This window comes from Polypterus senegalus, chromosome 8 (genome assembly GCF_016835505.1).
Source record: "Polypterus senegalus isolate Bchr_013 chromosome 8, ASM1683550v1, whole genome shotgun sequence".
Lineage (NCBI taxonomy): Eukaryota > Metazoa > Chordata > Cladistia > Polypteriformes > Polypteridae > Polypterus > Polypterus senegalus.
Window position 1 is genome coordinate 189,495,306 of NC_053161.1, and position 15,964 is coordinate 189,511,269.

Sequence of the window (15,964 nt, forward strand, 5' to 3'; positions counted from 1 at the left end):
GGCTGTTAGACAGGAATATAGCAGATAATGCGAAAGACAAACCAAAAAGATTCTCACCCTCACACAGGCTGAGAAGGAGATCTGACGATGTTCATGTCAGGATTTGGCACTACATTTTACAACATGTCACAATTCTAATGTCTTCATTTTATCTATTGCCACACACATGCGATTAGGAGGCAACTAAAGGGCTTAAGTAATGGTAATACTATGCCAGACCAGGGGGTGGCAGAGTGTGCTGAACTGTCTCTCTCAGACTCTTGCAGACCATTCTCAGGAAATCCCATCAGGTTCCGGCACCACTGATAATTTCACTTCTGGCGCACTGATGATGTCACATCCGGTCTTGAAGACATCACTTCCGGTTCTGACCTGGATGGCCTAATTTCTTTTCCCTACCTTTAAAACCGCCATCTTACCTCCACTCGATCAGTTCTGTTTTGGACTCTGTTTTTAAAACCTTTGTCAGCCAGGAACATATTATAAGGGTGGCTTCCTCAAACCTTTGTGACTGGCTGGAGTCAATTTTGTTACAGTCTCGTAGATGCAGTATACCCTGAAGAAAAGGGACAGGACCTGAAAAATACCCAGGTGGGAAAGTACCGGGGCCGAATTTCTGGGTGGGGAGCTAGTCTGGCAGTCAGGTGTAATCAGAGCAGGCTTCACTTCCTATATATAAACCCGGGCTAAAATATAACCACAGGGGGAATATGGAGGAGACTAACAGATGTGGGCTGGTCCCGGGATGAAATGAAGGGGACTCATTATATTCTCTTGGAGGAGAGAGCTGAGCCATTGAGGTTAAAACCTTTAGAGAAAAATGGGCTGTCCCCAGACCAGCAGGCTAAAAAATTAATGACTTGGGAGTATAACTCCCAAAAGAAACTCCACGATCAGGCGGAGGCTCTGTGGGAGCAAGTGGCACAATGACTAAGGCCAGTTGAGCTGAACATTTTCAAATAGTGCAGCAGGTGGCCTGTTTTTACTATTAAAGAGCCTCCCCGCTAACTTAGCCCAGCCCGTATGGGGAAATTTCCGCAGCATGAGCGAGCTCCTCGGTAAGCTCGAATAAATAAAATCAGCCTCACAATCTGGGAGAGCAGAATGGTCCCCTAGTGGATTCCATCGGATTATGTCCACCTTAACCAGTCCCTTTCATGTATTCTGAAGCCTGTTTTGAAGTTCCCAGGCCATCGGACGCGCCACCTGCCCGGAGAGGAGGTGGAATGCAGGTGGAAGGAGAGGAACGGTTTATGTGCACTTACCAACCCCCGACGCTATCCCATACTGGTATTGTAGTCGTTAATGGATTTAAAGTCAAGGCCCCTTTTGACTCAGAGCAGCAGCATCTCCAGTGTTTATTGCCGATATGCATTACCGCGGCAATGGATAAAGGGAAAGACCAGTATTAAACATGTATACACTGAGAAATCAGATAATACAAAACCGCCTGGTGTTTCATCTGTCAGGGACGATTGCTAAGAAAAATCCCCATTGCGGCCAACCTTCGCCACCTTTCCAGTGATTCTGGTCGGGACTGGTCTGAAAATAAATTCAGGCCTAGTTATAGATGGGGATGACCCAACTCAAGCTGTCTTCACGAAATGTAATCAGCTGGCAGAGAGAGATGTGGAAATCCAAGAAAGGGGTGAGGAGATTCCTAGGCCATCGCAGGCAGATATGTCATCAACCCGCGCCTTGATGAGCTGGGATGATGCTCCGCCCCTTGAGATCAGACTGGACCCTCTCTGAAATACAGTTTCAGTTTAAAGAAATGCCAGCTTCTTTCAAACAGGAGCAGTGGAATGATGACTCCTGAAATTTGCTAAAAATGCAGTCGTGCTTGTCAATGGCCAATGCACTCATCAACCAATGCCACAGGGTCCTCACTTTGTGATTGAAAACAATCTGTTATATCGAATAGTGAAACATGAGAAAACTGTTGCTAATCCCATGAACCTACCGGACACAGGTCTGTGAGTTAGCACATGCTCAACTTCTGGGAGGCAATTTGGGCACAAAAACTACAGCAAATTAAGATCCTATTTTACTGGCCGAGAATTAATGAGGAGGTTCGCCATTTTTGTATCTCTTGTCCTGAGTGTCAATTACGGCAAATCCCTAGGAGGGGCTGCGCTCTCATTCCCCTTCCCTTGATTGATGTCCCTTTTGAACATATTGGGATTGATATCGACGACCCTGGAGACCTCAGCCCGAGGTCATAAGTACATATTAGTCTTTGTGGATTGTACTACTCGATATCCTGAGGCTGTTCCATTACGTTCAGCTACATTTAAGGCAATCGCATGGGAATTAGTGGGGGTCTTTGCACGTGTAGGCATATCTAAGAAGTCCATATGGGTCAAGGGATGCCTTTCACCTCAGAAATGTTCAGGGAAACTACCAAATTACTTAAAATAAAGCACTTAAGGACCCGTGTATCATCTTCAAACCGATGGTCTCGTAAAGAGGTTTAATTAGGCTCTCAAACAAATGCTTTGCAAGGTGGTCAGTGAGGATGAGAGAAACTGGGATCAGCATATTGGGAAGTACTACAAGCCTCTACGGATTCTCACTATTTGAATTAATATATGGATGACAACCTAGGGAATATTGGATAGTTTAAAGAAGGACGGGAAGGAGAGGCCCTTCCCTTACCAACATATTGGAATATATCACACAATTACGCAATAGATTTGGAAAAATTTGACCGATCTTAAAAGTCACATGGAGGAAGTGCAAGCAACACAGGCCCGATATTATGACCATGGCACCACCTCCAAGAATTCCAAGTTGGGGATGGTCTTGGTTCCAACCTCTCATTCCAAATTATTGCCCACTGGCAAGGACCTTATGAAATTAAAGAGAGAAAAGGACTCGTCGATTATTTGGTGAAACAGCCCAATCATTGACCGAGGGAGTGGATTTAGCATGTGAACCTGCTGAAGCCATGGAAGGAAAGAGATCCAGATCCCTTCTCCGCTGAGCCCCGCTCATTCTTTACTCAATCTGCCATCCTTAATTTCGGGCCAGAGCTAAATTCCAGACAGAGACAGGAGCAGGAAACAGCTGTACTCTTCGTCCACGAGGTTGTGAGCAAGAAACAGGGATGGACCGCTCTGATTACACATGATATTGTGACCGAACCTAGTGTTGTCGCTCAAGAATGTCCCTATCGACTACCTGAAGCAAAGAAAGTTGAGGTGGAACTTGAACCCCTGGTTTGTACCCCAGTTTTCAGAAAGAGCGCCGCCCTTGACTAATTTAACAAGGAAGAGGGCTTCGAATAATGTGGTATGGGATGATATGACAAAGGCTACATTTAGTGACTTAAAACAGGCCCTTATGTCAGCACCAGTGTTGAAAGCTCCTAATTTTTCTCTTCCTTTCATTCTCCAGACCGACGCTTCAGACACAGGCCTGGGTGCAGTGCTGAGCCAAAACGTTGATGGTATTGAACACCCCATCATGTACCTGAGCTGGAAACTCTTAGAATGGGAAACCAGGTATGCGGCGGTGGAACGAGAAGCAGTTGCAATTAAATGGGTGTTTAAACAGTTGAGGTACTCTCGAGTCGGGTATTCACTCTCGTGACGGATCATGCACCCTTACAGTGGATGGCCCTACACATGGAGTCAAATCCTTGAGTCACCAGGTGGTTTCTTGATCTTCAACCGTATAAGTATTTGCTTGTTCATTGTAGGGTTTTCCTCCATTACAACGCTGATGCTCTTCTCGTTTTCACGACTTCTCGGTGCAGGGACGCCCACCGGCGGTCTGGGCTGGGGTCCTTGTCACACACGTGCGATTAGGAGGCAGCTAAAGGGCTTAAGTAATGGTAATACTATGCCAGACCAGGGGTGGCAGAGTGTGATGACTGTCTCTCTCAGTCTCTTGCAGACAGTTCTCGGAAATCCCATCAGGTTCGGTACTACTGATGACGTCACTTCCGGTCATGAAGATGTCACTTCTGGTCCAAACCTGGATGACCTCATTTACTCTCCCAGCTTTTAAAACCGCCATCTTACCTCCAATTGAGCAGTTCTGTTTTGGACTCTGTTTTGTAAACATTGCAAACCTTTTGCAGCCAGGAACATATTATACGGGTAGCTGCCCGAAACCTTTGTGACTGTCTGGAGTCAATTTTGTTATACTGTCTTTAGATGCTTCATCTGACACATTTGTACCGATATCTCTTTTAGGCTCCTAAAAACAATAATGGCGTTTTACAGCTGATTTTGTGTTGTTTGTATTAAATCACCTCTGGATTTATTTCATTCCACATGTTTTCCTGAACAATGTGTCAATGTGTTTAAAAATTTTATTTTTTCGCTCATGTTACAAAAGTGCTCTGCCACATTGATTCTGTGAGAAAAAAAGATAAAAGTAAAATGTTTTCATTGTCTTGTAGAAGACACACAATTAATTACTAATACGTAATAATCTTTTGTCTGTAGCAACATCCAAAATTACTGATCGTGATTGTCCAAAAATTCCCTTAAGGGAAGACATCATGTCAAACTTTCATCCAGGGTGTAGCGGAAAAGATGTTTGAATTCTGATTTTTAATTTACTTGTAATCCACAAGACCAATTGTGCTGATTTTCTCAGAAAATGTATTAAATACTTGTATTCATTCAATAGTTGTGTCAGTCCAAAGTCAGGTGTGCATTGAAGACCCCTGTTAAGCCTTTCCACCCAGGCTCCATCTGGTAAATGCTAGTCGACAGTAAAAATAGTAAAACATTAACACACCAGAGGATTCTCTTATTTTTGTACAATTGTACTGATTACTTCAGTTTAACTCCACACGCAGACTATATGGCCTCTTTATTAGGTACACTCCTTCATTAAGTAAGTTGCCTGCTCCTCCAAAGGGCCAATGATTTGTCGGCCATTCAGCACAGAAGAGCATGCAGACTTAGTCAGGAGTCTAACTGTGGATTGAATAACCAAATTATGTGATATTAGTGACTTGACCTCACGTGACTGTCCATGTCTGATCAGGGAGTTCCAGCATCTGAGCATGAGCAGCCATCATGGGATTGTCACCGTTATATAGCCTCAGGCTACACAGAATGAAAATACAAGCTAATTGGCAGTACTTATGGTGAAAACACTGCAGTTAATGAGAGGGGTGAGAAGAGGATAGCTAGACGTGTTCAAGACAACAGAACACACACAGACACTCAAATATCAGCTTTTTATAAAAGTACTGTGAAGAGCATCATCTCTGAACACGAAAAAACATCAGACTTTAAAGTGTACGGTGAGGTCTGCTCTTCTCAGCTATGAAGAGGATGATGAGACCACAATGGATGTGGGATCAGCAAAGCTGGGTAACTAAAGATGGTAGAAGATTGCGACTGAAGTATAAACTGTGACTGTCCATTGACAGATGATTGAATGTGAGTCTGAAATCAGAGATTTGTGCTAAACAAACATCAGAAACGTCACTCACCTGAATGAACAAACGACTGACTGGTTAGCAGAGACACACAGCATTATGGGAAACAGGAGGGAGGGGAGAAGGGAAAGGAGATGGGAATGGAGAAGAAGAAAAAGGGAGAACTGAGAGCTGGAAATAAATAGAAGCAGAGCAGTGACAGGGTGTCACCACCAGAGGGCAGAGCTGAGCAGAGCAGAGGACTTGGGGACCTGCAGTTTTGGCTGATGGTGACTTGGCAGACATTAAGATATCGTGGAAAAAGTGAGTGGGAGATGAAACATTTGATCTGTCACCTTGGAAAGAACTTCCTTTATCACAAGGCCACCAGTAATGGATATTATTATTACTAGGGGCTTCACGCTCTGCTTGTTTCACTCACCAAGGCCTGTGCTACATGCCAGCCACTTTGCGTCTTTGCCACTGGATTACGAAGAGGGGCTGAACATACCCCTTGGAGACGTGGGCACTCCTCCAAAACCCCTCTTAAATGGTGATACAATAGGAAAAAATACAGTTTTCTTTTACCTCCTCTTTGCTCGATCAGCTGCTGGCTTGCTCCTGCCATGCCATGCAATCTGCATCTCGCGTGGCACTTCAATATATTTAAAAGCCTGTACAGCAGCTGTCCTTTGTCTCACTGCCTTGTCTCTGTTCTCCCATAGACATCCTTTGCTCCTGTGGGGTCCCACTCTCAAGGCGTGCCCCTAAGAGGAAGATTTTCTATTCTTTTATTTGAGAGACGGAACTGTCCTCTCCGACTACACACAGAGCTCGATTCACTCCTGAAAGAGACTTATGTTTGTTTGAAGTGTTTGAATAATATTTCTGTCTCTAAAATCTCATGTGTATCTGTGCAACCGTGACAGCAGATGTGGATTTCACTTTCACCAAACAACTCTTTTAATTCTCGTGGATACACCTCTTCATTGGGAAGAAACACGACTTTTTCCCTGATGGCAACATGAATTAGACGATCTATTAGTCTCCAACTTAAAGTTTAAATCTGAACAATATATTCAATATCGTTTCGCTGTTCTGTTATTTCACCAAGTAATAATTTCCATTTGTTTGTGTTAATACAATCTTTACTATAGTTTTTTGAGACTTTCAATTATCGTACTTCCATTGTATCTAACCTGCTCTGTATGTGTATCACGCCAATGTTTTGAATTCTTTACGATGTTATACTTTGTCATCTACTCTTTGTCTTTTATTTCAGGCCCAAAGACTCATCTCCCAGGACGTGAAAGTGTCTCTCTGAGAAAGTCACGTCTCATCTCTTATCCCAAAATTTTTTTTTTTATAAATGAGAGATTATTAAAAGTAATGACTACTGACAGGTCTGGCACCTGACACTGTGACTGTGCTGCTCTTGTTCTTCATTTGTCTCCTGTCCTTGTCAAATGAGATGATGCCTTACCAATGTGTGAAGTCTGTGTGACAGATGGCCTTTGCTGTACACTCATAATTTGAACCCAAGTCCATTGATTTTAACATTTTTAACATTTTGTTTGAATATTTCTGGTATTATTTGTAAAAGCTTGTAAAGACCCCACCATCTTTAGTCCAACCCCTTTAATGTCCACTGGCCTGTCCTGACTTTTATAAATGAGCCTTCATTGAAAAGGCAGGACATAAAGAAATGATTGTGTTGTGACAAATTCAAATGGTGAGGACACAAACATGTCACTCCTGTAACCCCCACACGTCCTGTGAAGTCAGCTGATAAAGTGCTGCTGATTTCCATTGCCGTCATTTTGATCAAATCACTTATAGGCAGAGCTGAGAATGGACAGCAGTGTCAGCAGTCATGGGGTCTCTTCACAGTCCACCACCTCTGTGCCCACTGGACTGGACTTTGGAACTCTGACAGTCCATTTGAAGTTCATCCTCCTGCTTTATTACAAATTAGTAGAAGGAATAAGAAAACTGAGCTCAGCACCACTGAGGTGTTTAGTGCAAAGGTCAGCTGGTCAGTGTCACCAGTCAGTATGTGAGGTCTGAGTGGCTGAGGACATAAGTGTCACATTTCAGTCGTCCTCCATGTCCATTGTGTCATCACTCAGTGTTTGTCCTTTTAAACCAACAGAGTGTCATCGTCATCATCTAATTACTGTGACGTGAGGAGAGTCCATCATGACAAACAGCTGAGTGTTAAGCTCTGCAGTGACCAGAATGTTGTCTTTGCATGATGTCCTACAAATCAGACAAAATGTCTCCACATCCTGAGTCCTGAATGACACAAAGAAATCCCACTTTGTCACCCCACCATTGTCACCTTCTACAAGTCCATGTGGCCTCTCAAGTGCAGGACGCTGTCAGTCTCATTTCTTTGAGGTTCATCTCCAATATTAATGTCCGTGTGTCCGTTTCAATGACTTCTCACCTGTCAGTACAACATGAAAGCAGGAGACCCTCTCAGGTGTTTGGTGCCTACTTATAAGAACAGCGGTGGTCTCTGGTTCAAACGGGCTCAGTAAAAGTAAAAATGGCAGCAGTCATTGAGCTCTGTGGTCTGTCTGTCTGTCCCTCCTCATGTCCTCACTTCTCTTTCTTTATCTCCACAGCCTGCGCTCATGTCGTTTCACCTCCAAATGTTCCTCATCTCTCCTCAGTCCTCTCTTCTCCACACTCACAGCTGACTGTACTGGACCTGAGATTCAACAGCCTGGGGGATTCAGGAGCTCATCAGCTGTATGAGGGTCTGCAGACTCCAAACTGTAAATTAAAGACACTGAGGTGAGTAAACAGGGTGAGGTGTGTGGGGTTATGAAGTCACAGCTGATGGCCTGATGGATGGAATGATCACAGGACACCACATGGACTGACTGAAGGAAGGAGAAGGACAGGCAGTGGGATGAGAAGGACAAAGAGCAGTGGACAAGTGGAGCTGGATGGAGGTGACAGACAGGGAGGACAACAAAGATAATGAGAGACGACAGAAGGAGAACAAGAAAGAGGAGTAGTGTGAGATGAGCTGAGAAAAGAAGAGCAGAAAAGGTGGACAGACAGAGGGACAAGGACACAGGGAGGAGAGGTGACAGGATCAGGACAGCAGGCAGAGTGGACAGGAGGAGAGGGTGGGCAGGTTTATGGGGTCACTTGGAAATAACAAGACAGAGAAGAGCCAATGTCAGTGGACAGGGTGGTGAGGGGACAACAAGAAGAAACAAGAGGACAGAAAATGAGAGAAGACAGGAGAGTGAGGAGGAGTGGGAAAGAAAATAATAAAGAGAGAGACTGAACATTAATTAAGAGAGCAGGACACAGGAAGTGACCACAGAGGGGTCAACACCACGTCACCTGGACAGACCACCTTCTGTTGTGATTGCTCTAACAGCACAATATAACAAAGGGGTGAGGCCTCTAGAATAGCCCACCAAACAAATGTCATCCCAGGCAGGCCCACCTCAGGCAAACAGGAGGCTTCAGGCCTGACTAGGCCTCAGAAAGGAGCTCAGGCTTTTAAATTCAAAATAAAATCAAAAAGAGTCTCAGAGGCGTGAAGTGAGTCTGACCAGAGGGAGAACCGTGAAAACTCCAGCTGGAGCAGAGACAAGTCCACAAGTGGTCTTCATAAAAGACGAGGTTTATTAACAAAAGAGCCAAAGGGGCTGCCAAAGGCAATCCAAAGCTAACAACATTCAAAAAGCACAAACTGTAAGAGAATCTGAACTCAAGAGCCAAAGGTTCAAAGACAATAATCAGAATTAAAACAAAAGAGCAAAATACTCACAAAGACCACCAATCACCAGAGTGCAGTCAAATGAGCCGCAGCCTTTAGAGAGTTGGGGGCAGGTGGTCCTGTGTCTTGGGATCAAACCACAAAATATAAGAAACATGAGAGAACTGCAAGACACACACAGAGATACTAAATAATAATTGAATAGAATAAAAAACAGATAATGCAGAATTAAACAAGTAATAAAAACAATGTAAAACAATGTAGGATAATAAAAAAATGAAAACTGTCAGCAGGAGCCACGGAGGACCCCAACCTGATTAGAACATCTTCAATAATAATAATAATACATTTTATTTGAAGCGCCTTTCAAAAACTCAAGGTCACTGTACAATCAGATAAAAATTAAACATTCAATAACTTAAAATGTAAAATCCAAATAAAACAACACCAGTAACAATTACAGTGAATCAGCAATTTTAAACAGATGAGTTTTAAGATTAGCCTGGAATTGGCGAAGGGTAGTCATGTTCCTAAGGTAGACAGGTAATGAGTTCCATAAGGAGGGTGCCGATCTGCTAACGCTCGATATCCCATCATGACATGACGTGCTGGTGGATTATTTAAGTTGATGGAAGAAGAGGATCTGAGCATGCGAGAGGGTTTAGTGACTTGTAGGAGCTGTGAGAGATATGTAGGGGCAAGATTATGAATAGCCTTATATGTAAGGACTAAAATTTTATAGTTGACCCTAAACTTTATTGGCAGCCAATGAAGCTGCTGAATGACGGTGTGATGTGATCAGAGTAGGGTGTTTTAGTAATTATACGAGCAGCCGCATTCTGAACAAGTTGAAGTTTATGTAGTAACTTTTGGGGCAGACCAAAGAGAAGTGAGTTGCAATAGTCCAGTGACCAAACTGTTGACTAAATGGCAGTAGAGTGATTTGACAAAGATGGACGAGGCGATTAATGTTTCGCAGGTGGAAGTAAGCTGCTTGAGTAACAGATGTGAGACTGAAAAGACAACGTGCTGTCCAGAATTACACCAAGGCTTTTTATCTGATCTGTACAGGTAACAGATGTGTTGTCTATTAATCTTTGATGCCTTCGCAATTGCAGATTTCGTGCCCATAAGAAATACCTCAGTTTTATGAGAGTTCAATTGCAAGACGTTAGAAGAAAACCAAGACTTGATCTCAGCAAGGCAATCAGTAAGTGAGGATGGTGGAAGCGATGCAGATGGTGAAGTTGAGATATATAACTGGGTATCATCTGCGTAACAATGAAAGTTTATCTTCCATTTACGAAAAATGACACCCAAAGGAAGCAGATAAATGATAAACAGCAAGGGGCCGAGGACAGAACCTTGAGGAACCCCAGATACTACGGGAGTGAGAGTGGAGGTACATGTGTCCAGCTGAATGAATTGAGTTCAGTCTGTAAGATATGACTTAAACCAGGTTAACGGAATGTGAGAAATAGCTAGTGCAGATAACCTTTTTAGTAAGGTGGAATGACAGACAGTATCGAATGCAGCACTGAGGTCAAGAAGAACAAGGATTGTGATTGGACCTGAGTCTGCAGCATCTAAGAGATCATTAGTGATCTTAATTAGTACCGTCTCAGTGCTGTGAAAACGTCGAAAGCCTGACTAGAATGGTTCATATAAACTGTTAGCAGATAAATGCTGATATAGTTGGGAAGCCACAGTTTGTTCAAGAACCTTTGAAATAAAAGGAAGATTAGAAATTGGTCGAAAATTATTAAAGTCAGTAGGGTCAGCCCCAGGTTTTTCAGTAAGGGGTGAATCACTGCAGTTTTCACAGTCTGGTGAACAATTCCGTGGAAAGTGACGAGTGAATAATTGAAACAACAAGAGGAGCTAGCAAGGAAAGGCAGGCTTTAACCAGAACAGTCTTCACTGAGATGAGATGAAACCAAAAGGCCTTCAGAAGACGGTGACCTGACTGGACAGTGAACTGAGTGACAGGCAGGGTGACACACATGTCATGTGACTATGGGACACTGAGGAGAATTCTGGGAAGTTGACCTGAGTGGGTGTGTCCCTGTAATAGTACAGTGTGTGAGATGGGGTCCTCTTATGTTTGTAACTCACACTCGTGTCCTTCACAGGTTGCTGTCTAGTGAGATCAGTGAGAGTGAGAAGAAGAACCTGATGTCACTACAGGAGGAGCTGAACAGAACTTGACAGCAGGTGAATGTCAGCTTATGATGAAGTCTACACATGCTGATCAACTGACCCCAGTGACGGTGCCCCTTCTCCACTCCTTCTAAATTCTTCTCTTTATTCTTTTATAATCTCCTCAGTTTTCCTCCACATTTAATAAACTATCCTTGTTTTCTTCTCAGACTGTGTGCTTCTTTTATAAACTCTCTTGTGTTTCTCCACCCTGTAACCCTGAACTGGTCACCAAATTCCACAAGTTCAGACCAGAAATCCTGAGATTCACCAGTCAGAGATCCACAGTGGAATTGTCCTCTGAAACCAGCTGGTGTCACAAAGCCCACCGAGGGGCAGCAGGAGCAAACACAGGTGGACAGTGATGTTGGTGGGTGATTTCGGGTGAGGCCAATCCTGGCATTGGTGAAAAATTCTGGACAGGCACCGGGACATCACAGGTCAAGCTGATGGCCATCTGAGCAGAAACCTCATAAACCTATTGCTCCTCAACATCATGTGGTGTTGTTTGAACCCGTATCTGCTCCACTCCTTGTTCATTGCTTCATTTGCACACAATTCATGTCATCTTCTGTTTGTGGCTGAACAGACTCTACCATGTGGTTCTTTGGACTTCTGTGACACATTAACACACACAAGGCTCAGATCTCTGTCTTCTTTGTCACTCCCTATTTGTCACCTCACTGTCACTTCCACTCTTGTCCTCTTTAGAGAACAGTGGCCTGAACAAGTGAGCCATTTAAAAAGAAATGAGAGCAAAATGAAAAGATGAGGAAGACTCAGACCTGCTGGTGTAGAAAGTGTTGGATGTCATGCGTTGAACCTGATGTCGACTGGCTCCAGTGACCAGCGACTGAGTGGGTTCAGAAAATGGAGGAATGGAGAGCACTAAACACAACTGGGAAATAAAGGGAGTGGAACTGGGATGAGAGTCAAATAACTGAGGGCCTGGATAATGGAGTGTCAGCTTGAAGGTGGGCTTCTCCAGGAAAGCTGGACAAGAGCAGAGTGTGAACAGATGGACTTAGAGTGTGACAGAGGAGAAGAGACAGAGAGACAAACAAGGGTGCAAGAAGAAGAGCTACAAAGAGAAAGATGGTTAGAGTTAGGGGAGCGATGGGGACAGAAGAGCAAATAGGACAGAGGTAGACAGTAATGGAGGAGAGAAAGAAGTGGCCATTTTAAAGTAAAACAGAGGAAAAGCTGAGTCACATTAGAATGGAATTGAGAGTTTGATTTCCAAAGTCAGCAGCCTTGAAGGAGACATGATGGCCATCTGCACCCTCTTCTGTACTGAGAAGGCTGAAGATCTTTGTGGACAAGAAGACACCGCTCTGCCTCAGTTGTGGTTCAAGCAGATCCATGAAGTGTCAGAATGTGAAGATGGATGACATCCTCTGCTAGAAAGAGGAGTAAAGTGAATAAGATAATAAGAGTCCAACGATGGAGAAGTGAGGAGGTGACAGTAAATATGACAGACAGTGACAGCAGTGCAAACGTCATGAGGAGTCACAGATTGTGGACTCTGATTATTTCACTGATGAGAATGACGACAGTGTTGGACCACCATAATGAGTGAGGATTTTAGGTAAAACTTCCCTTCAAAAGATGATGCTGACTGACACAAATTAAATGTCCAACATGAAGAGACTCATTCTAGTTTGTCGAGGCTGTTAGTGTCAGTTTGACTACAATGTTCACAGACCTGCTCCTCTTATCCCTACAGGACCCTCAGAAATGGGTGGACTCTCCATATGATTAAGTTTGAGTGCTAAGGATTGGGAATGTAGAGAGTGGGCATCGTGGTGACAGCCAGGTGTGCTGGGTGGGTGAGAAGTGGTGGTCTTTTAGCACTGAGACAGATGAGGATTGACGTGCTGATGAGGAAGTGTGAAGAAGACCCCAACTCAAACAATGTGTCTGTCAGGCTCAGCTCTTTTCCAGACCCCTGTACTGGTGGTCCACCCGACTGCTTATACCCGGTCACCGCTATTAAAAACTCCACACATCTCTCACTTTATTGTGCTGCTCAAGTTAGCCCTCCATGTCTTCAGCTCTATAGACTTTGTTTGTGATGTGTGACCAAGTTCATTAACAGGAGGGCACTTCACAGTCTTGGTGATGACCGTGCCATCAACACACACGTCTGCTACACAGTAAAGTCATCAATGTCCTCCCGTTATGGGTGACTGCACAGGTGAGTCTCGTTACCCTCTTCACATTCATTGGCTCCTGCCGGACTATGGACTTATAACTTGGCCTATCAGTGACAAGTCTGTAATTGTGAAATGTCCAATATGTCCAAAAAGACCAGCAGACTTCAGAAACTAAAAGACACGTCTGTGAAGTGCAGGTGGCCCACCAGGACATTCCTGCTGGACCTCACAGACTGGACATCAGCACAGGCCTACAAAGCCCAGGGCCATGAGGGGGTCAGTCTGAGGTGGGTTACTTAGGGAAGACCACTCATCTCATAGATTTACTATTTGGAATAATGGATACCTAAAAATAAAAAATCAGATTTCTGAAGTTTGGGTTAAAAATGGTAATAATTGGGTCAAATAATAGCTGGAGTACAAACAGACATAAATAATTATAAAGGGTCTGTCAGGAAATGTAATATTTCTGTTAATCTTGAGGCATATTTGGCAGTAATAACAGGGACCCATGTGGACATGTGGACACTTTTGTGAAACATTGAAGGAATGTACAGGGGGCCAGTAAGTCACAGCGAGAAGACATTTTGAGTTGTGGACGTGTTGAGCGATTTTTAAGATCTTCCCTGCTAGATGAGCACATCCTCACTGTTACAGTGTCCTGGAATTTTATATGTGGAGAACAAAACGTGAACGATACGTAATAAATACAAACTCAATAACAAATAAGAGTAAACAGTGCAGGGAATTCATCACATTTATGAAATGTAAAGAACAGAGATGAGCTCCAGAGATTTAAAATGAATCCACATCATGTTTGTGATGTTTGATCCTAAAACTGTTCAGCATTTCTTCAGGTGATGTCACATTGTGGACTGAGTTACAAACTTATATTAAAAAAGAGACAAATGTGGATGTGGGCTTTGAAGAAGCACATCAGTGTGGTAAACTACAAGCTCATTGTCAACAATACAAATGTCATTTTTACTGTAATTAACTTAGTTATTATATTGTCATGTTATTTCAGACACTAAATAAAATGAGTTTGAAAATTTTAAAATGGGATTTCCTGACTACTTCAGGAAGTACAAATCAAAGCAATGCAGACTTTATCTTATTTAAATCATTGAGTCTCTTTTTATAAATTGTATTTTGTTATAATATGTTTTTGTTTCACTTTGACCAGTGATGTTTCCTTTGTTTGTTTTCTCTTTTTCTTGTTGTCTTCTCCCTTCTTCTCCTCCTCCTTCTCCTCCATGCTGTTCCTCCATTTCTGTGGTCCTCTACTCCTGATCTCAGACTCCACACCATAGACATTGAACCTCACAATTCAAAAACTCCTCGTCTTCTGCCTTACTAACCGCTCCCTCCATGCCTGCTCCTCCTCCTCTCTTATCAGCTATTTGTCCACACAGATTCAGCTCTTTGTAATTTCTACATGAGCAGAGACCCCAGGAGATAAGCTTATAGAGCTTAGTTGTCCATCCAGCCATGTTTCAACCTGCTTATCCAGTTTAGGCTTGCTGGTACCAATCACTGCATTACTGGGCAAAAAGAGGAAACCAACCCTGGACAGGCAGCAGTCCATCACTGGATATCTCAAGCAGCTGAGAAGATCTCAATAACAAAGAACCTCCATGGAATATCAAGTGTGCTTCTGCAAGTGCCCCTTGAAGACAGTCAGAGGACACCTCAGGAGTCAGAGGACAGCAACAGCCACTCGTCACAAACTCCTCAACCACCTTTAGAGACAGCAGAAAAGCACGGCATCCACTCAGAAATGAACTACTCCTCTGGGCAGAAGGGGGAGCCACTCTCAGGGATGCCAAGGGTTTGTTTCTTCTTCTGTTTATTGTTGGTGGTTGGTAGTAGGCCTGGGCAATATGGAAAAAATAAATATAAAATAAAACCACCATTTTGTTTTAAATGGACAATTCATGATTTATTTACATATTTCACAATAGAAATCACTTTCAAGTATTCTTGAGAAAAAAAAAACAAAACATAAAAACAAACAAAGCTGTCCACGTCTTCTGAAATGAAAATACAACTGTAGCCTTCCCAGAATTACAAACACATATATAAACACATATATATATATACATATATATGTATATATACTGTATATATATGTATATAGACTGTTGTTGACACAAAACACACATCAAATTATTTCCCCTTACAATTCTAGGTAGCTCACTCCCAGATAATCAATCAAGGTAGGAACTGGGAGAACTTCTTGCCTGTTCTGAGGTGGTGGGGGGAATGGTATAGCAGGCTGCTTGCTGCTTGGGCTCATCAACACATTTACAAGACAAAAGACGCTGATGAAGAGGTGTGAAGGGATTTAAGGTGGGATGGAATTACAAGGTTTTTCATTGGCTCTGGTAATTCTAGTGTTAAAGGAATTTTCCAAAACCCTTTAGTCATAGAAAGCATAGATAGAGAGATAGACTAAAATGGGGAAGATGTGAT

The 15,964-nt window shown here is 43.2% G+C and overlaps 1 protein-coding gene and 1 long non-coding RNA gene across 2 annotated transcripts in view; both read left to right on the plus strand.

Annotated features, from left to right (window-relative positions):
* The window catches only part of LOC120534775 (NACHT, LRR and PYD domains-containing protein 3-like), a 104,267-nt gene extending 97,571 nt beyond the window's left edge, over positions 1–6,696 (plus strand). The window contains exon 7 of the mRNA XM_039762355.1: positions 6,669–6,696. Within this exon, the coding sequence (XP_039618289.1) occupies positions 6,669–6,696 (28 nt within the window). The remainder of the gene's footprint in view (positions 1–6,668) is intronic.
* A 1,450-nt stretch (positions 6,697–8,146) lies between these two features.
* Positions 8,147–11,504, plus strand: LOC120534537. Its single transcript, XR_005634789.1, has 2 exons — positions 8,147–8,188; positions 11,267–11,504. It is a non-coding gene; the product is annotated as an uncharacterized LOC120534537 (long non-coding RNA).
* The last annotated feature ends 4,460 nt before the right edge of the window (positions 11,505–15,964 follow it).